Source organism: Thunnus thynnus, chromosome 17, assembly GCF_963924715.1.
Source record: "Thunnus thynnus chromosome 17, fThuThy2.1, whole genome shotgun sequence".
Taxonomy (NCBI): domain Eukaryota; kingdom Metazoa; phylum Chordata; class Actinopteri; order Scombriformes; family Scombridae; genus Thunnus; species Thunnus thynnus.
In genome coordinates, this window is record NC_089533.1 from 340,478 (window position 1) to 361,871 (window position 21,394).

Below are 21,394 nucleotides of genomic sequence, written 5' to 3' on the forward strand. Positions count from 1 at the left end.
TTAGTTGTGTTGTTAGTTGTGTTGTTAGTGTGTTGTTAGTTGTGTTGTTAGTTGTGTTGTTAGTGTGTTGTTAGTTGTGTTGTTAGTGTGTTGTTAGTTGTGTTGTTAGTTGTGTTGTTAGTGTGTTGTTAGTTGTGTTGTTAGTTGTGTTGTTAGTGTGTTGTTAGTTGTGTTGTTAGTTGTGTTGTTAGTGTGTTGTTAGTTGTGTTGTTAGTGTGTTGTTAGTGTGTTGTCAGTGTGTTGTCAGTGTGTTGTCAGTGTGTTGTTAGTTGTGTTGTTAGTTGTGTTGTTAGTGTGTTGTTAGTTGTGTTGTTAGTGTGTTGTTAGTTGTGTTGTTAGTTGTGTTGTTAGTGTGTTGTTAGTTGTGTTGTTAGTGTGTTGTTAGTGTGTTGTTAGTTGTGTTGTTAGTGTGTTGTCAGTGTGTTGTTAGTTGTGTTGTTAGTGTGTTGTTAGTTGTGTTGTTAGTTGTGTTGTTAGTGTGTTGTTAATTGTGTTGTTAGTTGTGTTGTTAGTGTGTTGTTAATTGTGTTGTTAGTGTGTTGTTAGTGTGTTGTTAGTGTGTTGTTAGTTGCGTTGTTAGTGTGTTGTTAGTTGTGTTGTTAGTTGTGTTGTTAGTGTGTTGTTAATTGTGTTGTTAGTTGTGTTGTTAGTGTGTTGTTAATTGTGTTGTTAGTTGTGTTGTTAGTGTGTTGTTAGTTGTGTTGTTAGTTGCGTTGTTAGTGTGTTGTTAGTTGTGTTGTTAGTTGTGTTGTTAGTTGCGTTGTTAGTGTGTTGTTAGTGTGTTGTTAGTGTGTTGTTAGTGTGTTGTTAGTTGTGTTGTTAGTGTGTTGTTAGTGTGTTGTTAGTGTGTTGTTAGTGTGTTGTTAGTTGTGTTGTTAGTTGTGTTGTTAGTGTGTTGTTAGTTGTGTTGTTAGTGTGTTGTTAGTTGTGTTGTTAGTGTGTTGTTAGTTGTGTTGTTAGTGTGTTGTTAGTTGTGTTGTTAGTTGTGTAGTTAGTTGTGTTGTTAGTTGTGTTGTTAGTGTGTTGTTAGTGTGTTGTTAGTGTGTTGTTAGTTGTGTTGTTAGTGTGTTGTTAGTTGTGTTGTTAGTGTGTTGTTTGTTGTGTTGTTAGTGTGTTTTCATCTTTAGTGCTAGGAAGCTTTTGTTTTAATTAAATCAGCAAAGATTCACTAACACATAAAATCGTTGTATATTTATTGGTGTTTGTGTTTAACACACAGCTGAGTCACTGTGCTGATGTTTCAGGGCGATCCGCTGACTGAGGAGGAGAGTCCAGTTCCCTTTCCATACGATCTCTACCAAAGCATGAGGAACACACAGGTACTGTCACACACACTGACTGCTTCACCTGTATGTTACTATTCACACATTAACATACAAACATCTAAACACAACTTTTTTTCTTCATTGACATAAAACAATCACAAGTTCTTCTTCCACAACATAATATATAAAATATGAAAATATTCATCTCACAGTTTGATGATTAACCTCCAGTTGTTGCATAAATAGCACAAATACCAGAAACCTTTACATAATCCCTCGATGTCACAGTTATTAAACACCTGATCCACCAGAATAATGTGGTTTTGGAACCAAGATTCAAAAAAAGACGGACTTGTGTTCATAAATATGTCCTTATTGTTTCATGTGAAATTTGTAGTAAACAAACAAACTGTTACGCTGATGACACTCTGCTCTGTCAGCCAATCAGAGAGCCAGGATTCACAGCTGTCTGTCTCTGTCCAGGTGTTGGAGTCCCAGCTGTTGTTCATCAGAGACAGTCTGAAGCTTATTTCTGATCTCTATCACCACGGCAACCGCTCCTCCGCTGCCTGGAATACCAACGAGGAGACCAACTTCCTGATCACCATCGACAGACAGAACGAGGAGCTCAACAAATGCGTGAGTACTCAAATACTTACAAAAATACTTTAAACACTTTAACTCCTGTCAGCAGTTTGACTTCACCTGAAGCTTTAAGTGAGACTGTCAGAGTTTCAGCTTCAGGTTTTACTGCAGAATTAAACTCGGAACTGTTTTTGTTTTCAGGTTTCGATTGAAAAACCAGTTAAAGTCCTGCTGAGAAAATACTACAAGAGACTGGAAAAAAGCGCTCTGCACCGTACGGTAAGTACAAGTCCTGATGTAGTACTGTGTGTACTGACTGTCGTACTGTGTGTACTAACTGTAGTACTGAGTGTACTGACTGTAGTACTGAGTGTACTGACTGTAGTACTGTGTGTACTGAGTGTAGTACTGTGTGTACTGACTGTCGTACTGTGTGTACTGACTGTAGTACTGAGTGTACTAACTGTAGTATTGTGTGTACTGACTGTAGTACTGTGTGTACTAACTGTAGTATTGTGTGTACTGAGTGTACTAACTGTAGTACTGTGTACTGCATACAGGGGGGCGGTACTGCGTACTGGGAGCTGATCAGGATGGAAACTAAACGGCACCTGGACCAGTTGGAGATGCTGGTCTCCATCATCACCAGCAGGAGGCGCTCTGCAGCGTCTCCACACTAACTGTCTGTTTCATGTTCATCATGTTTCTCTGTGAGAACACTGATATTTTATTTATTTATTTGTTTATTTATTTACTTTATTTACTATTTATTTACTATTTATTGTCTTCTGACAGTTTTGTATTTAAAGACATTTTGTATGATTTTACTTGAAAACATAAAACTGGAAACATTTTACAAACTGACACAATAAAGACGTTTTTTGCAGCTCTGTTTAATATGTTTTTAATGTTTAGTGATCAAAGCACGTTGCAGCAGTCGGGTGATGCGTATTCATGTTAGATGATGTCTGGAGTGATCATCACACTGCAGTGAGCTCTCTGACAGGTGACATCATTCTCTAACTAGCCAGTCTCAGCCAATCAGACAGCAGATACTCTGCAGCTCCAACATCATCACTGTTTATCAGGTTCCATGATGCTGATGGTACAAACAACATGTGTTGGACAGAAAAAACAGCATCCTGAGGATTTATCTGTTCTTAGAGTCTGACCAATAGTGGAGCTGCTCATATAAAGTCTATCCTGAGGGTGGCGCTGGAGGAAAGATGGTGGAGTCATGAACATCTGAGGGTTGATCTCATGTATGTATAATAAGAGCTGGATACGCCTCCACCGCTCAGCCTTGCAGCCAGTTTCTCCCAGTGGTCGCTGGTGGTATTACAGTGAAAACCTCCCAGCAGCCCAAACAGCATTTTCTCCATAGACCTCCATTAGACTGGCAGACTGGATCATCTTATAATTACAGCTGTCTTATATTAAAGCAGGTTCAGGCCTTAATATAAAATGGTGCGATAAAAAACAAAGCGCTGAAAGACTGTCCATCAGTCAGGTGAATCATCCTGAATTTCTGTGAATCCAAAAAGCTAAAAGAAAACTCATTGAATCAGGAATAAAAAGTCCTCAGACAGTATTCTGTATATGCAGACACTGAAGACAGTCATAAGTTTCTCACTTCAAGGTGAAGTCAGTGACTTTCAATAAGCTGTTCCTCAGTCTTTGACCTTCCTGTTTTTCTAAGCACAACCAGAGTGACATTTTATCTCAGCAGCTGCAGACAAACAGAAAGAGAAACTAAATGAGATTTGAAAGTGAGCTCTTGTCTCTCTCATGGTGTTCTGATTGTAAGATTAACTGAGTCTGAGATTGTCAATTTTAGAGACCCTTTCACACTGTCACTACAACACATATTTTCCTTTAAACCCACACATACCCACAGTGGGCCTGCATGGGCATGTTTGCTGAGTCAGGGATGAATTGAATTTGAAATCCTGGATTTTAAGCTTTGCAATTGGCTGACTGGAAGAGATCAGTTTCCCCCATGGTAGGAGCAGGAAAGTTAATCATTAAATAGAAAAGAATAGGCCAAAAAAAAAAAAAAACTAAGAAAAAAAACTTGTTCAGAGAATGGAGTCCGATGCTGGGGTGAGAAACTGGAGTCTGGATCTTGTAGTGATGATTGAATCGGGCCGGTCCAGATTTGAAAAGTTCCCATTGGAAGAGAGCTGCTGGTTTAGGCTTTCCTTGTTTGATCCTTAACTCATGACTCTACATGTCTGAAGTTTCACTCCTATTGTTCTGAATCACATCTTCAGACTAGCAAAATGCAAGCTTTCCACCTGCATGGCAGAAAGCAAGATTTATTTATTTTATTGTATTTATTTTTTGGGACAGTGTGCAGTTTTTAACATTAAAGATGCACTGCACTGGAGTTAGCTCAAAGCTAATTTACATCCGCAGTCCCCCGACAATCAAAACATACAACAGCACAACAACAAACAGTACAAAGCAAAAAACACACAGAACACAAAATACAAAATACAAAATACAAAGTTACACTCAACAGCACATCACATACACCCACAATGACAATGAATAATTAATAATGTAAACTGTAAAGCAAGACTACCTGCACTGAGGAGACGACCATAGATGGAGTTTAGATTCTGCAGTAGAACTGCAGCTCTTCATATCATCAGGTAGGACGTTCACTGAGTTGTGGCTTCACAGAGGAAGCTGACTGTCCAAATGCAGTGTGATGAAATGGTCCAATCTTGTATGGAGGATATTCTGGAGGATCTAATAGAACTTACTGAGCGAGTGAAGACGAAGTCACATAGTGGAGGAGGACAAAGATAAAAACAAGAAGAAACCAGCAGCCAGCACAAAGTCAGCCTAGAGTCTCAGATAAGAAGACTCTGTTTTAACGTTTTGGTCTGCCTGCCCAGAAGGTGCATCCTGGGGGAGCAGAGTCAGCCCCCTCCTGTCTATGGACAGGCAGGTACAGTTCCTGAATGTGGTTATTCTTTTAATCAAAGTAAAGAACATTTAACAATTGCATGATTCCCAATTTTACATCTTTGATAGTATCTTTAGTGTTCTGAGAGTGAAACAAGCAGCATGGTACTAAACATGATGATAGTGTTATCAAGGATGATGGAATTATGTTGGTTGTATATTTCTTGGCTAAAGACAGTGGAATAAAAGTCTAACTAAAGCTCTTAATAACACACATATGATATACACACATCATCAACACATCACATCAACATACAATATTAATTGTCCTTAGACAAGTCTACATTTCAGAGTGTGTGTGTGTGTGTGTGTGTGTTTGTTCTGGTAAATGTCTGTGAGTGTCTATATTTCACTGGAGAATGACATGTTAGCAGCAAGTTCAATCAATCAATCAATCAATTTTTATTTATATAGCGCCAAATCACAACAAAAGTCATCTCAAGGCACTTTTCACATAGAGCAGGTCAAGACCGAACTCTGTAATTTACAGAGACCCAACAATTCCCCCATGAGCAGCAGCAGGAAAAACTCCCCTTTAACGGGTAGAAACCTCAAGCAGAACCCGGCTCTTGGTGGGCGCCATCTGCTTTGACCGGTTGGGTTGAGAGAGAGAAAGAGGGGGGGGGGGACAGAAGAACAACAATCATAACAATAACAATGAGTATAAGCATCAATAGACAGGGAAGGATGCCATCAGGACTGTGAAGGACCGCGAAGGCTCGGCCCAGAACCCAGGGGTTCCTGTGAGATGAGAAAGCACAAAAAACTCCGGAGAAGAAGCAAAGTTAGTGACATGCATTGATGTTACATGAATGCATACAGATGGAGAGGAAGAGGAGGAGAGAGGAGCTCAGTGCATCATGGGAAGTCCCCCAGCAGTCTAGGCCTATAGCAGCATAACTAAGGGCTGATCCAAGGCGAGCCTGGTCGGCCCTAACTATAAGCTTTATCAAAAAGGAAAGTTTTAAGCCTACTCTTAAACATAGAGAGGGTGTCTGCACCCCGGACTGAATCTGGAAGATGGTTCCACAGGAGAGGAGCCTGATAGCTGAAGGCTCTGCCTCCCATTCTACTTTTAAAGACTGTAGGAACCACCAGTAAGCTGCATACTGGGAGCGCAGTGTTCTAGTGGGGTAATACGGTATTATGAGCTCTTCAAGATATGATGGTGTCTGACCATTAAGGGCTTTGTAAGTTAGGAGAAGGATTTTAAATTCTATTCTAGATTTTACAGGAAGCCAATGTAGTGAAGCTAAAATTGGAGAAATGTGGTCTCTTTTTCTAGTTTTAGTCAGAACACGTGCAGCTGCATTCTGGACCAGCTGGAGAGTCTTTAGAGACTTGTTAGAGCAGCCTGATAATAAGGAATTGCAATAATCCAGCCTAGAAGTAACAAATGCGTGAACTAGTTTTTCTGCATCTTTTAGGGACAGGATGTGCCTGATTTTTGTGATATTACGTAAGTGAAAAAAGGCAGTCCTTGAAATTTGATTTATGTGGGAGTTAAAGGACATATCCTGATCAAAGATAACTCCCAGATTCCTTACGGTGGTGCTGGAGGCCAGGGTAATGCCATCCAGAGTAGCTTTATCATTAGATAATGTGTTTCTAAGGTGTTTAGGGCCAAACACAATAACTTCAGTTTTATCTGAGTTTAGTAGCAGAAAATTGCAGGTCATCCAGGTCTTTATGTCGTTAAGGCATGTTTGGAGTTTGTTTAACTGATTGGTTTCATCAGGCTTCATTGATAAATATAATTGGGTATCATCTGCGTAACAATGAAAATTTATGGAGTGTTTCCTAATAATATTACCTAAAGGAAGCATATATAAGGTGAATAGAATTGGTCCAAGTACAGAACCTTGTGGAACTCCGTGTCTAACTTTTGCCTTCATGGAGGTTTCATCATTAACATGTACAAACTGAAATCGGTCTGATAAATAGGATTTAAACCAGCTTAATGCAGTTCCTTTAATGCCAATTAAATGTTTCAGTCTCTGCAAAAGGATTTGATGGTCAATTGTGTCGAATGCAGCACTAAGATCTAACAGGACAAGTATAGAGACAAATCCTTTGTCCGATGCAGTTAGGAGGTCATTAGTGACTTTCACCAGTGATGTCTCTGTGCTATGATGCCTCTAAATCCTGACTGAAAATCCTCAAATAAACTATTGTTATGTAGAAAGTCACATAACTGATTAGAGACTGCTTTCTCAAGGATCTTAGAGAGAAATGGAAGGTTAGATATAAGTCTATAATTGGCTAAAACACCTGAATCAAGAGTAGGCTTCTTAAGAAGAGGTTTAATTACAGCTACTTTAAAAGTAGAATGGGAGGCAGAGCCTTCAGCTATCAGGCTCCTCTTCTATGGAACCATCTACCGGATTCAGTCCGGGGTGCAGACACCCTCTCTATGTTTAAGAGTAGGCTTAAAACTTTCCTTTTTGATAAAGCTTATAGTTAGGGCCGACCAGGCTCGCCTTGGATCAGCCCTTAGTTATGCTGCTATAGGCCTAGACTGCTGGGGGACTTCCCATGATGCACTGAGCTCCTCTCTCCTCCTCCTCCTCTCCATCTGTATGCATTCATGTAACATCAATGCATGTCACTAACTTTGCTTCTTCCCCGGAGTTTTTTGTGCTTTCTCATCTCACAGGAACCCCTGGGTTCTGGGCCGAACCTTCGCGGTCCTTCACAGTCCTGATGGCATCCTTCCCTGGCTATTGATGCTAATGCTTGTTGTTATTGTTATGATTGTTGTTCTTCTGTCCCCCCCCCCCCCCTTTCTCCCTCTCTCTCTCAACCCAACCGGTCAAAGCAGATGGCCGTCCACCAAGAGCCGGGTTCTGCTTGAGGTTTCTACCCGTTAAAGGGGAGTTTTTCCTGCTGCTTGCTCATGGGGGAATTGTTGGGTCTCTGTAAATTAAAGAGTTCGGTCTTGACCTGCTCTATGTGAAAAGTGCCTTGAGATGACTTTTGTTGTGATATGGCGCTATATAAATAAAAATTGATTGATTGATTGATTGATTGATAACTATGTAATCACTTTTGAATCCACTCTTATAACCATGCTCATTTATGATGATTTTGATGATTTGATTTGTCCTGTATTACGAATGTCCTAATCAATTACACATTTAGTCCTCACAATACCTTTTTCTATATTTTTGATATTTGTTTCACAAAGTATAAACGGGGGAAAAATCCATGTATTAGTCAAGTAGGTATGGTCATATGTATGTATATATTTGGCGGCAGGGCTTTGAGGGGAACACTATGATATTCATATGGACATCATGGTCATCATGTGGAAGGGAAAGTTCTGTAGAGCTTTGTCTAGGTCTGTTAGAAGGAATCTGTAAACAACTAAAGGTGCCTCCCAAGGGCATCAATATATACCAGTGACTTTCCTTTGTCTTGTCAGAATTCTTCACGGAGACTCTGCGTACTCTCCGTGTCTGCAACATATGTTCGGTTTGAATTAAAGAGACGCTTGACTTCAACCAACCTCAGTCTATTTGGTAATTTTTACCTGTCAAACACTGATAAAGTTAATATCAAATCTGTGTTTAAGCAGTGTCTTGTGTCTCTGTGTCTTGGAAATGTTGGGGGATTTTCACAGTTAAACATTAACAGCACAATACTTAGATCACAGTGGTTTCACTATGACTTACAGGTATAATACTTTAATATGTGATTCTGAAACAGTCAATAGAAAGACAGGAAAACTGTTTCCTGCTCTCTTCTGGTATAAATATGTAAACCTGAACGCTGAATGTCAGACGAGACTTTTCTGAACACAACTAAGAAGGTAAGACGACAAATTTAAATGTTCACTTTCTACATTATTTCTCCAAAAACATTTACTTTGCTATATTGCAAATGATATTTTAGTAATCCCAGAATCAGTTTTCATGAATGTTGTTATCTGGTGGAGTTTGAGGTCAATTGATCAATCAATCAGTCAAGTGCGCACTGCACACTTCTGGTATCTTCATGGCCAGGTGCACCAGCGCAAATGTGACACACTTGGATTAGAGATCAGACAGATAATTATCATATATTATAAATGGTGAATAACAGGCTGTGACATTGTAGCCAATCACATTTGCTACTTTCATCCCCTGTAAACACAGAGCTTTCTCCATCATGACGCACTGATAGTTTGTCCCGTGGTGAGTTTACCGTAGAGGTGAACTGCTGGGAGGAGACACAAGGAGAGTTGTTGGTGTTTGTGTGGGATCTGATGAGGTGGAGATGAAATATAAGCTGAGACAGAATCTTTTAGTAAAACATAGTTTATGTTGATAACCAGCTGCACTGATTGTCTGATTGTTTTTACGTTTACAAACAGATTTGTAAAATGCAAATCAAAGGTGCCTTTATTAAGGTAACATTGATTAATTACTTTGTGTGATTAATTTTATCATTCTTTTAATTTACACAATTTACACAGGATTCACGTTTTACTTTGCTGTTAATATTCCTTTTATTTTATCCTTAGTTGTGTCACACCTTATAAAGTTGGTTTGGATATGAGCTACAAACTATGATGACATTTCTGAGACATCACTGCTGACAATGATTTACAGTCCATGTGATGCATGTAGGAGTAAAGTCATATTAAACCAAGAATACAATCAATCTGATTAAAAAACAAGAATATGTATCGTTCTGGGTTGTTTCAGTTACTTGTTGGTTGCAAAGATGGTAGTATATTTTCTATTTAAACCGAACACATTGTCGCATTGCCAAATCCTCAAAGACTTTATTGTCAATGTAATGGAAAAAGTAGCACAGGTGTAAATCGATGATGATGGAAAAAACACCAAGTAATGAAAAATAATAATATTAAACCTCAGCAATTAAACCTCCCACAAATCTATTTGGGTTAAATGCAGTCAGGTAGTAGTGCATCATTGGGACAATTCCAGTGCTATCGATGTGATATGGTCTCCTATTGACTATACTAATAAGCACAAATTTTGCATTCTTGAGGCAATTTGCATATATTTCATGACACCATTTCAGAAATCAACTACTCACTAAAGAATCCTCTCTGCTTTAACAAAAGGTGATCTTTCCTTTGAGGTAGTTGCCTGTGTTTTGTGTTAAGTTAACTTTATCTTGTGGCTTATGTTTTTATTGTTTGTATGTTTTATGTTCTTTTAGCTTTTATTCTTGTGAAGCACTTTGTGAATTTTCTTTCTGTGAAAGGTGCTATACTAAATAAACTTATAATATAAATTAGATTTATGTTCATATAAATAAAAGTATTATTATTAGTAGTAGTTCTATCTCCTACAACAATGTTGAGTCATTAAGTACCATTAAGATGGTCTTGATGTCCACTATAATTGACATTCATAAAAGGACTATTATTTCAAAACACAAATATCATATAATTTAACTGCTCTCAAAACTAAATATATTATTCCTGACAAGTTAATAAACAAGAACAAATATGATTATCATAGTAAAAAAAAACACTAGATAAACAATATTTAATTTACCTCTCCTCTCTCCATAAAATGTGCTTACTGCTATGTTCTCAGCATCCCAGCCTATAACATGACATGTCACTGGAAAGCCCAAGATGTCCTCTTTACAATACAGCAGGGACTGATAGAGTAGCTAAAAAGAGTAAAATGATTTTGAACAAAATGTCCAGTATAGAGGACACAAGTCAATGGGCTGAGTCTCGGGATGACAGAACAAAGGGTCTGCAGGATTCTTATCATGACCCAGAAAACAAATATAATCTGATGTATATTTTAGATGACAGAACTTGTTCTACAAGATGCGTCTGTGTTAATGTGCTGAGATGAGAAGAAACCTGCAGTCTGTGATGTCAGACACTTTATCATTTTAAGAGTTGAACAAACAACTGATGCTTTCATTCTACTGCTGTGGACGACCTCAAAATCAACATCACTGCTTCTCTGTTCAGACTTAAAATGTCATGTCTACATCTTCTGACCTGAAAGTTGATGCTGTCTGTCTCTCCGGTTCAGATGAAGTTGAAGAAAAAATCCTTACATTTTTTATTTATACAGCACTTTTCAAAACATGGTTTCAACGTTCTTTACAAAAGACCAAAAAACCAAAACAACACTGATAGAAAAATCCATGTATTAGTCAAGTAGGTATGGTCATATGTATGTATATATTTGGCGGCAGGGCTTTGAGGGGAACACTATGATATTCATATGGACATCATGGTCATCATGTGGAAGGGAAAGTTCTGTAGAGCTTTGTCTAGGTCTGTTAGAAGGAATCTGTAAACAACTAAAGGTGCCTCCCAAGGGCATCAATATACAGCAGTGACTTTCCTTTGTCTTGTCAGAATTCTTCACGGAGACTCTGCGTACTCTCCGTGTCTGCAACATATGTTCGGTTTGAATTAAAGAGACGCTTGACTTCAACCAACCTCAGTCTATTTGGTAATTTTTACCTGTCAAACACTGATAAAGTTAATATCAAATCTGTGTTTAAGCAGTGTCTTGTGTCTCTGTGTCTTGGAAATGTTGGGGGATTTTCACAGTTAAACATTAACAGCACAATACTTAGATCACAGTGGTTTCACTATGACTTACAGGTGTAATACTTTAATATGTGATTCTGAAACAGTCAATAGAAAGACAGGAAAACTGTTTCCTGCTCTCTTCTGGTATAAATATGTAAACCTGAACGCTGAATGTCAGACGAGACTTTTCTGAACACAACTAAGAAGGAAAGACGACAAATTTAAATGTTCACTCTCTACATTATTTCTCCAAAAACATTTACTTTGCTATATTGCAAATGATATTTTAGTAATCCCAGAATCAGTTTTCATGAATGTTGTTATCTGGTGGAGTTTGAGGTCAATTGATCAATCAATCAGTCAAGTGCGCACTGCACACTTCTGGTATCTTCATGGCCAGGTGCACCAGCGCAAATGTGACACACTTGGATTAGAGATCAGACAGATAATTATCATATATTATAAATGGTGAATAACAGGCTGTGACATTGTAGCCAATCACATTTGCTACTTTCATCCCCTGTAAACACAGAGCTTTCTCCATCATGACGCACTGATAGTTTGTCCCGTGGTGAGTTTACCGTAGAGGTGAACTGCTGGGAGGAGACACAAGGAGAGTTGTTGGTGTTTGTGTGGGATCTGATGAGGTGGAGATGAAATATAAGCTGAGACAGAATCTTTTAGTAAAACATAGTTTATGTTGATAACCAGCTGCACTGATTGTCTGATTGTTTTTACGTTTACAAACAGATTTGTAAAATGCAAATCAAAGGTGCCTTTATTAAGGTAACATTGATTAATTACTTTGTGTGATTAATTTTATCATTCTTTTAATTTACACAATTTACACAGGATTCACGTTTTACTTTGCTGTTAATATTCCTTTTATTTTATCCTTAGTTGTGTCACACCTTATAAAGTTGGTTTGGATATGAGCTACAAACTATGATGACATTTCTGAGACATCACTGCTGACAATGATTTACAGTCCATGTGATGCATGTAGGAGTAAAGTCATATTAAACCAAGAATACAATCAATCTGATTAAAAAACAAGAATATGTATCGTTCTGGGTTGTTTCAGTTACTTGTTGGTTGCAAAGATGGTAGTATATTTTCTATTAAAACCGAACACATTGTCGCATTGCCAAATCCTCAAAGACTTTATTGTCAATGTAATGGAAAAAGTAGCACAGGTGTAAATCGATGATGATGGAAAAAACACCAAGTAATGAAAAATAATAATATTAAACCTCAGCAATTAAACCTCCCACAAATCTATTTGGGTTAAATGCAGTCAGGTAGTAGTGCATCATTGGGACAATTCCAGTGCTATCGATGTGATATGGTCTCCTATTGACTATACTAATAAGCACAAATTTTGCATTCTTGAGGCAATTTGCATATATTTCATGACACCATTTCAGAAATCAACTACTCACTAAAGAATCCTCTCTGCTTTAACAAAAGGTGATCTTTCCTTTGAAGTAGTTGCCTGTGTTTTGTGTATATGTTAACTTTATCTTGTGGCTTATGTTTTTATTGTTTGTATGTTTTATGTTCTTTTAGCTTTTATTCTTGTGAAGCACTTTGTGAATTTTCTTTCTGTGAAAGGTGCTATACTAAATAAACTTATAATATAAATTAGATTTATGTTAATATAAATAAAAGTATTATTATTAGTAGTAGTTCTATCTCCTACAACAATGTTGAGTCATTAAGTACCATTAAGATGGTCTTGATGTCCACTATAATTGACATTCATAAAAGGACTATTATTTCAAAACACAAATATCATATAATTTAACTGCTCTCAAAACTAAATATATTATTCCTGACAAGTTAATAAACAAGAACAAATATGATTATCATAGTAAAAAAAAACACTAGATAAACAATATTTAATTTACCTCTCCTCTCTCCATAAAATGTGCTTACTGCTATGTTCTCAGCATCCCAGACTATAACATGACATGTCACTGGAAAGCCCAAGATGTCCTCTTTACAATACAGCAGGGACTGATAGAGTAGCTAAAAAGAGTAAAATGATTTTGAACAAAATGTCCAGTATAGAGGACACAAGTCAATGGGCTGAGTCTCAGGATGACAGAACAAAGGGTCTGCAGGATTCTTATCATGACCCAGAAAACAAATATAATCTGATGTATATTTTAGATGACAGAACTTGTTCTACAAGATGCGTCTGTGTTAATGTGCTGAGATGAGAAGAAACCTGCAGTCTGTGATGTCAGACACTTTATCATTTTAAGGGTTGAACAAACAACTGATGCTTTCATTCTACTGCTGTGGACGACCTCAAAATCAACATCACTGCTTCTCTGTTCAGACTTAAAATGTCATGTCTACATCTTCTGACCTGAAAGTTGATGCTGTCTGTCTCTCCGGTTCAGATGAAGTTGAAGAAAAAATCCTTACATTTTTTATTTATACAGCACTTTTCAAAACATGGTTTCAACGTTCTTTACAAAAGACCAAAAAACCAAAACAACACTGATAGAAAAATCCATGTATTAGTCAAGTAGGTATGGTCATATGTATGTATATATTTGGCGGCAGGGCTTTGAGGGGAACACTATGATATTCATATGGACATCATGGTCATCATGTGGAAGGGAGAGCTCTGTAGAGCTTTGTCTAGGTCTGTTAGAAGGAATCTGGATGCACAATGGATGCACGATACTTATCGCTGATCATTAAAAAAAAAAAAAAACAGCTCATAGAAAGACTGCATGCTCTTACTTTGAAATGTGGCAATGATGTCGTCCGCAGGCAATCATATGCTATCTGTGATAGCATAGATGCAATATTTATGCACAATAATCAATCATTAATAATTTGTGAATTATTAATTATTTTTCCAGAAATTTCAATTTTTGAAATTTTGCCTTCTCTTGTGCTCTGCCAAGCATATCCAGTGTGGTTGTGTATTGTATACAGTGTGCACTAGTGGTTGTGTTAGCAGAGAGTTGTTAGCATTTTGCATGCTAGTTGTTTAGCCCCCTAACACAGTAACCAGCTATTACTCACCAGAGGTACTGAAACCACCTCACTAACATACTAACAGGATAGGTTGTAGAGTAATTAGCATAGACACTAACTGGTTGTTACTCACCTAGGTGCTAGAGTCACTATTAGGGTCCTGTCAGGACAAGATAGGTTGCAGTTTTGAGTAACCAACTATGTAAGTCACAAGTCTGCCTCTCACCTGTGCATTTGTGCAGCATTAGCAGTTTTGTATCACACATTGTTAGAGCTGTCATATACTGTGTATTTACTACTAGCAAAATGAGTCACTAGGCACCCCACGTGGCCGGAGCCGTAGCTCCGCAGAGGCCAGACGACCAAGCACAGCAGAGCCAGCTGCAGCACAGCTACCAGGCTGTACTGGAGGAGAACCGCAGGCTGCATGAAGACCGCCTACACTCAGGTACTGAGATACTCTGGTTATAGGATGCCAACAGAACCCTGCGCGCACAGATCCAGTCTCTTCAGAGGAGAATAGAGGACAGTCACAAAGAAGGTCAGACTGGACAGATGAGCACCGCTGCTGACATGGCCACCCAGGAACCACGTGACATTCCTGACCTCAAAGAGGTCCCTCCTCCCGGCACAACCAGCCGAAGCATGCCCCAAGAAGCCCTACAGGTAAAGGAGCAGATGACCCCAGTCCACCAGGAGATGAAACCTAGTAGCCTAGCGACCCCTGGTGATGCAGTCTCCGACCTCAACAGTCCAGATGACTGCCAAGTGTCTCCATCAGCCCACCCAATGAACACAGGTGCCCCTCACTCTGATGGTGCACCCCCCTCAATCCTCAGCCACACCTCCTTGTCCCTCACAAGCGAAGTTGAATGCTTTGACTCAGATAGTCAAGATTCACACATCGACAACTATCTCCAGGAAGTCGAACACCACCAGGGTGAGTCACCTCACCTCCCACACCCTGCTAGAGGGCAGGAAAACGACGCCAGAATCCTCGCCAGAACGGGACCTCCCAGGCACCAACCACCTCGCCGGCGGGGTGGGAAACAAAACAGGGGTGATGACCAGACCTTCCTCCTGACTGGACTTTTCCAGCCAATTCTACTCCCTGGATGCATGGAGCAGCCTCCACATTGAAGGGGAGTGGAGCCACCGTGGTAGTGTTCCTGACAGTGAAGCGAAGTGTACTGTACCCACAACCCCAGTATGCACTAACGCTTACTACCACTCCATCCATTGCCATGGTCACTGTCAGTTTGCAGTTTGTTTTCTCCATGATCTTTGTATGCCTTAGATTATATCAGGTTTGAAGTCAGGTGTAACATAGGTGTGTAGGTAAGTCTTTAGATCTGCTTCTACTGCTGCTATGCAACCTTCACAGACACATCTGACATATAGTCTTGGCATTTCACTTCAACTCCAGGTACGACTAGGATTCACACATCTCTTACAGGTACATTCAACACACACAGGCCAGACTGGACTCCCTCCTTCCCGTTCAGCACACCAGTCTGCACCATTCCACTGGCTGACTCCAACCTCTTTCATTAGTGAGCTTATTAACCGAACCACCTTTCCTTTTTCCTTTTATTTATTTCATGACCTTTATCTGCTGTGAAGGACACAAGTGATTGGAAAATGTGTTCCAGAGATTTCCTTTGAGAGATGCTGAAAGAAGGCAGTTGTGGTTAATAACAATAAATGTTTGCATCTCAGTGGAAGAGAAAATGTCCGAAAATCAGGTGACGTCACCAGCTGACAACAGCTTTGCTAGTTAAATAACTTAAACATATTGAATTCTATTCTGTTCTGTTCTGTTCTGTTCTATTCTATGATGCACAGGCACAAAAGTAGGCCCATGGTGTCTGCTGATATGTGAATTTTTAATCAATACCAAATCTGTCTCATGTTCTGTGTTGCTGTACAGGTTGAAGACATCATGGGAAACACTCATCGCCAGTGCAGCATTGAGGTTGAGAATAAGACCTCTAAGTACACCCTGTGTAACCCACGGTGAGTACATAGTTCAGGTTCTCCCAGTCTGTCTTTTCTTACATTATTTGACCCCCATAGACCCTCTCCTAATAATCCTGGGGATATCAGAATCAATATCAACATTGAGTAAATCACAACAACAATTTCTTTCTTATTGTTTCATTTTCTTTCTTTTGAACTGGAATAAAGAATTTGTTCCCACAGTTAATTGAACTGAAATAGTGTCCGATGTGCTGTACATGTGTATATAACCAAAAATAATGTCCAACACCAGTCCCTTGATGGGCATTGACGGGTCAAGTAATCATTAAAATGAGATGTTACAGTTTAAAATCAGTGCATATATTAATAAAGCAAGAGCAGCAACCATCAATGACAACAGACAAAACATATCACAAAACATTTTAGCATGAACAAATAATGACTAGTTGGTGTCATGATAACTGGACTTGACTGTTGTAGGAAACATTTTAAAATCCAGAACCTGCTTTGAACTGGCAGGTCGGGAATTTCAGAGGGTTGTGCCTTTAATGGAGAACGCAGTTGATCAAAGGAAGTCTGACAGTGTCTAATTCTAGTTTCCTTCTGGTGTATTTCGGGTGTTAGTGGCAGTATAGTGACGTCTAGTCATGAAAGTGTTGAGGATGGGTGGAGCTAGATGGTGGAGACATTTAAATGTAAGTGTGAGGTTGGAGTAATTAATAAAATGATCAAAACTGAGAAAATTATACTTTTTAGAATATTGTAACGATGAAATCTCAGGTATTTCTTGAACTTTGATAGCTTGGTTAGAAAGGTTTGTTAGTGGTTTAATGCCTGAGACCAAGAGGTTATGCAGTATGAGAGATGTGAAAATATCATTTCATGTATAGATAATAGAGTTGTATGAAATGGTAATCAGTGTCTGATTTGCCTAAAGGTTTGAAGATTCTACCTAACTTTATTATGTTTGTCAAATCTTAGCTGAGGGTCCAAAACAATTCCAAGATACTTAAACTCCTGAACTGTCTCTCGTTCACTGTGTTTTATCCTCACTTGTAAAGTGTTTGTGATTGTGATTTTTCTGGCTGAGAAGCACATAGAGACAGTTTTTCAAACATTCAGTGTTTGGCAGGAAGTGTCAGTGTGCCACCTTGCCCGAGCAGTCTGTTAGTTTGGCTGCAGCAACAGTAGGTGTTTTTGCTGCCACAAATAAAACTGTATCATCAGCATACATTTGTAGCCCAATTCAGAGATGTCATTGACTTTATATTGTGTTAAAAAAATGGTTTTGCTTTGGGTCTGGTTAAAGGTTTATTTTTTCTCTTTCAATGGAGCTAAACTAGCAGTTTCCCTCCGCCTCCAGCTCCACACATTATGTCTGTATTGAACACTCAAAAATGAATCTATCTGTTGTCTTTTAGTCACTAAAATGTTTCTCTTCTTTCTGTGACCAGTTGGTACACTTACAGTGGATTCTGTAAAACACCTTTTCCACCGACGCTTGACCCCTCTAAATCTGGCAGCGCTTTGTTCATCAAGACTCCTCAGACAGCCTCTGGATCTGTTGGAGTCTTCACCTACGATCTCCTGAATGGATCCACAAATCAAAACGATGGAAAAATAGCTGTCATGTTCTCTAATCCTTTTGATTTCAACCTGTACTCTAACTCGTATGCAGTGGGAGTCTTTGACATGGCCAAAAAATGTGATTGTGGTCTTTATAAGGAGATGTATTACGATGCAGAGAGAAAGTTTGTCAGAGGTAAAGCTGCAGACGGCAGTCTGACTCATGAAAGTAAACTTAATACCATCACAGCCACCATGTCAGACAGTTACCAACCTGACATCAAGGTGCAAGTTCTCAAAATTCCCCGAGATGCCTTTGAATAGGCATAGCGGGGCTTTTAAATGTAAAATAACCAGTTAAACAAAGACTTAATATGTTTTAGAAAGTGTGTCCTGATTTAGTTCCAAAGCTGTCAGAGTGCACGTTATTTTAAACCACAGAGAACAGAACATGAAGACAATCAGCAACGTTGTTGAGATGATGAACTGTGACGTTACGTAATGTTTGTTTATTCTTTATACTTTTGATGAAATGTGCATTAAATGGGTATTTAAATGTTCTTACATTATAAATTTGGCTGCAACATAGAACTCAGGTGTTTCTCATCATTTGAAAACATTAACACACATATAATCTGTAACTGGGATTATAACTCACTGGAAATCATCCAAAATTCCCCCGAAACATTTCCTACCTGCTGCAAACCTGTCGGACCTGATTCTGTCTGCTCTCAAGACTTATCTTCTAGTTTATTCTCACCTTTCTCTCCATGCACTCGATCAATCAATCTATCAATCAGTCAATCAATCCCAGTTGGCCCAGTACGACAGAAAGTGTAGTTTAAATCAAATAAATGAATCTACTCAAATGTTGATATAATCAAACACATTTTATTTTTTACTGAACTGATTTTTTAAATCTAAAAACTAAAAAACATGCTGCAGTGACTGGTTCAATACTGGTTAACTGACTGTCACCATTCCCACTCTTTCCAAATGGTTCAGGTCCTTCTGTGTCTGTGACTATCTCTACATGTACAATGTGCCTGTTCTCAGTCACTCAGTCTGTAAGACAAATAAAATCTGAACATAAACGACATGGTCTGAAGTGTGTTTGTTAAATTGACAAAATGCAAATTCAACATCAATGCCAAATGTACAAACTAAGCTAACTATGGAACAAACATATGATAGTGGTCAGTGTTAAATTAAAAAGAGAAAACATGAAATAGACAGTCGCATGAATAAAATTAGTAAAATATATGACTGAACAAGCAAACAATTTAGTGAAATGATTGAGGAAAGTATTAAAACTCATCTCATTGTTATGAAATCTTATTTAATCTTTTATTTTCATATATAGTTCATAACATAGTTTTATTTACACAAGCTGGACTCTAGAAGGCGTGGACCTATCCAGACATTTCTCCATCAGTTTTGATAAACTTTTCTGAACTTTTTGTGAATAATTGGACAATTATGACTATGAGTCACTCATCAGAGTAGGGAAATGGTCAATTCGCCACTTTGGAAACTCTCCTCCTGCTGACTGTGCTATTTGGCTGGGAGAGGTTTTCAAATGTAAACATCAAGGCAAGTTTATTTGTACAGCACATTTCAACAACAAGGCAATTCAAAGTGATTTACATAGAGCATAAAAGGCATTAAAACAGAATATAAAAGCAACACAAATAAAACATATATTTAAATACAATTACAAAGTGTTAAATTTGGAAATAAAAAGAAGCTAAAAAGGAATAAGACAGATAATACAGGAGAATAATAGTAACAGTGCAGTGTAAAATATTAACCCTCAAATTTGGTTTAATAAAAGGCGGCAAACAGAAAAGTCTTCAGCTGTGATTTAAAAGAACTGAGAGTTGCAGCAGACCTGCAGTTTTCTGGGAGTTTGTCCAGATATGTGGAGCATAAAAACTGAACGCTGCTTCTCCATGTTTAGTTTTGACTCTGGAGACAGAGAGCAGACCTGATCCAGACCACCTGAGAGGTCTAGATGGTTCATAACGTAGCAGCAGATCAGAGATGTATTTTGGCCCTAAACCATTCAGTGCTTTAAAATCAGTTCTTTGACAGACAGGAAGTCAGTGTAAAGATCTGAGAACTGGACTGATATGATCCACTTTCTTGGTCTTAGTGAGGACTCGAGCAGCAGCGTCTGGATCAGCTGCAGCTGTCTGATGGATTGTTTAGGGAGACCTGTGAAGACGGCGTTACAGTAGTCGAGTCTACTGAAGATAAATGCAGGACCAGTTTTTCCAAATCCTGCTGAGACATAAGTCCTTTAATCCTTGATATATTCTTCAGGTGATAGTAGGCTGACTTTGAAATTGTCTTAATGTGGCTGTTGAAGTTCAGGTCTGAGTCCATGACGACACCAAGATTTCTGGCTTGATTTGTAGTTTTTATCATTATCAATCAATCAATCAATCAATCTTTATTTTATAGCGCCATATCACAACAGAATTCATCTCAAGGCACTTTTCACATAGAGCAGGTCAAGACCGTACTCTTTAATATACAGAGACCCAACAATTCCCCCATGAGCAGCAGCAGGAAAAACTCCCCTTTAACGGGTAGAAACCTCAAGCAGACCCCGACACTTGGTGGGCGGCCATCTGCTTTGACCGGTTGGGTTGAGAGAGAGAAAGAGAAAGAGAAAGGGGGAGGGGGGACAGAAGAAAAACAATCACAACAACAAACAACAACAAGCACAAGCAGCAACAGCCAGGGAAGGATGCCATCAGGACTGTGAAGGACCACGAAGGTTCGGCCCGGGAGTCAGGCTTTTCTGTGAGATGAGAAAGCACAAAAAACTCCGGGGAAGAAGCAAAGTTATTGACATGCATTGATGTTACATGAATGCATACAGATGGAGAGGAAGAGGAGGAGAGAGGAGCTCAGTGCATCATGGGAAGTCCCCCAGCAGTCTAGGCCTATAGCAGCATAACTAAGGGCTGATCCAAGGCGAGCCTGGTCGGCCCTAACTATAAGCTTTATCAAAAAGGAAAGTTTTAAGCCTACTCTTAAACATAGAGAGGGTGTCTGCACCCCGGACTGAATCTGGTAGATGGTGCCATAGAAGAGGAGCCTGATAGCTGAAGGCTCTGCCTCCCATTCTACTTTTAAAGACTGTAGGGACCACCAGTAAAAAGACAATTACATCTGATTGACAAGAGCCGTGACACTGTTTACATAAAAGTTGATAAACTCTTCAAGTAAAGGCGTGGACTGCCCGTCCACCTCAAGGTGTAATTATCGACTGAAGATGAGTGCTGACTTTTAATTGTTCTCCCTCGGCTCCAAAAACAATTACTTCAGTTTTATCTTTGTTTAATTGAAGTTACCTGTTCCTCCAACCTGTTACCTGTTTCTACCTGTCAGTTACCTGTTCCTCCAACCTGTTACCTGTTTCTACCTGTCAGTTACCTGTTCCTCCAACCTGTTACCTGTTCCTACAATCCATTACCTGTTTCTA

General features: G+C 38.9%; 2 protein-coding genes across 2 annotated transcripts in view; both read left to right on the forward strand.

The window, feature by feature from the left end:
* The window catches only part of LOC137168380 (interferon a3-like), a 7,432-nt gene extending 1,987 nt beyond the window's left edge, over positions 1 to 5,445 (forward strand). Inside the window, exons 2-5 of the mRNA XM_067570930.1 lie at positions 1,245 to 1,319; positions 1,749 to 1,904; positions 2,052 to 2,129; positions 2,411 to 5,445. Coding sequence (XP_067427031.1) covers positions 1,245 to 1,319; positions 1,749 to 1,904; positions 2,052 to 2,129; positions 2,411 to 2,530 — 429 coding nt within the window. The 3' untranslated portion in view covers positions 2,531 to 5,445. The remainder of the gene's footprint in view (positions 1 to 1,244; positions 1,320 to 1,748; positions 1,905 to 2,051; positions 2,130 to 2,410) is intronic.
* A 3,093-nt stretch (positions 5,446 to 8,538) lies between these two features.
* On the forward strand, positions 8,539 to 18,489 carry LOC137167981 (DELTA-actitoxin-Aas1a-like). The gene is made up of 3 exons (XM_067570371.1): positions 8,539 to 8,637; positions 16,283 to 16,368; positions 17,787 to 18,489. Exons 1-3 carry the CDS (start codon positions 8,602 to 8,604, stop codon positions 18,220 to 18,222), a joined length of 558 nt encoding a protein of 185 aa, XP_067426472.1. The 5' UTR covers positions 8,539 to 8,601; the 3' UTR covers positions 18,223 to 18,489.
* Positions 18,490 to 21,394: the final 2,905 nt, after the last annotated feature.

Bases quoted from the DNA above. Each gene is read 5' to 3' on its own strand.
- LOC137167981 (XM_067570371.1), top strand. From the start codon at position 8,602: ATGTCAGACGAGACTTTTCTGAACACAACTAAGAAG. The intron at 8,638-16,282 runs GTAAGACGACAA...GTTGCTGTACAG, and splicing joins TTCTGAACACAACTAAGAAG to GTTGAAGACATCATGGGAAA. The intron at 16,369-17,786 runs GTGAGTACATAG...TTCTGTGACCAG, and splicing joins TACACCCTGTGTAACCCACG to TTGGTACACTTACAGTGGAT.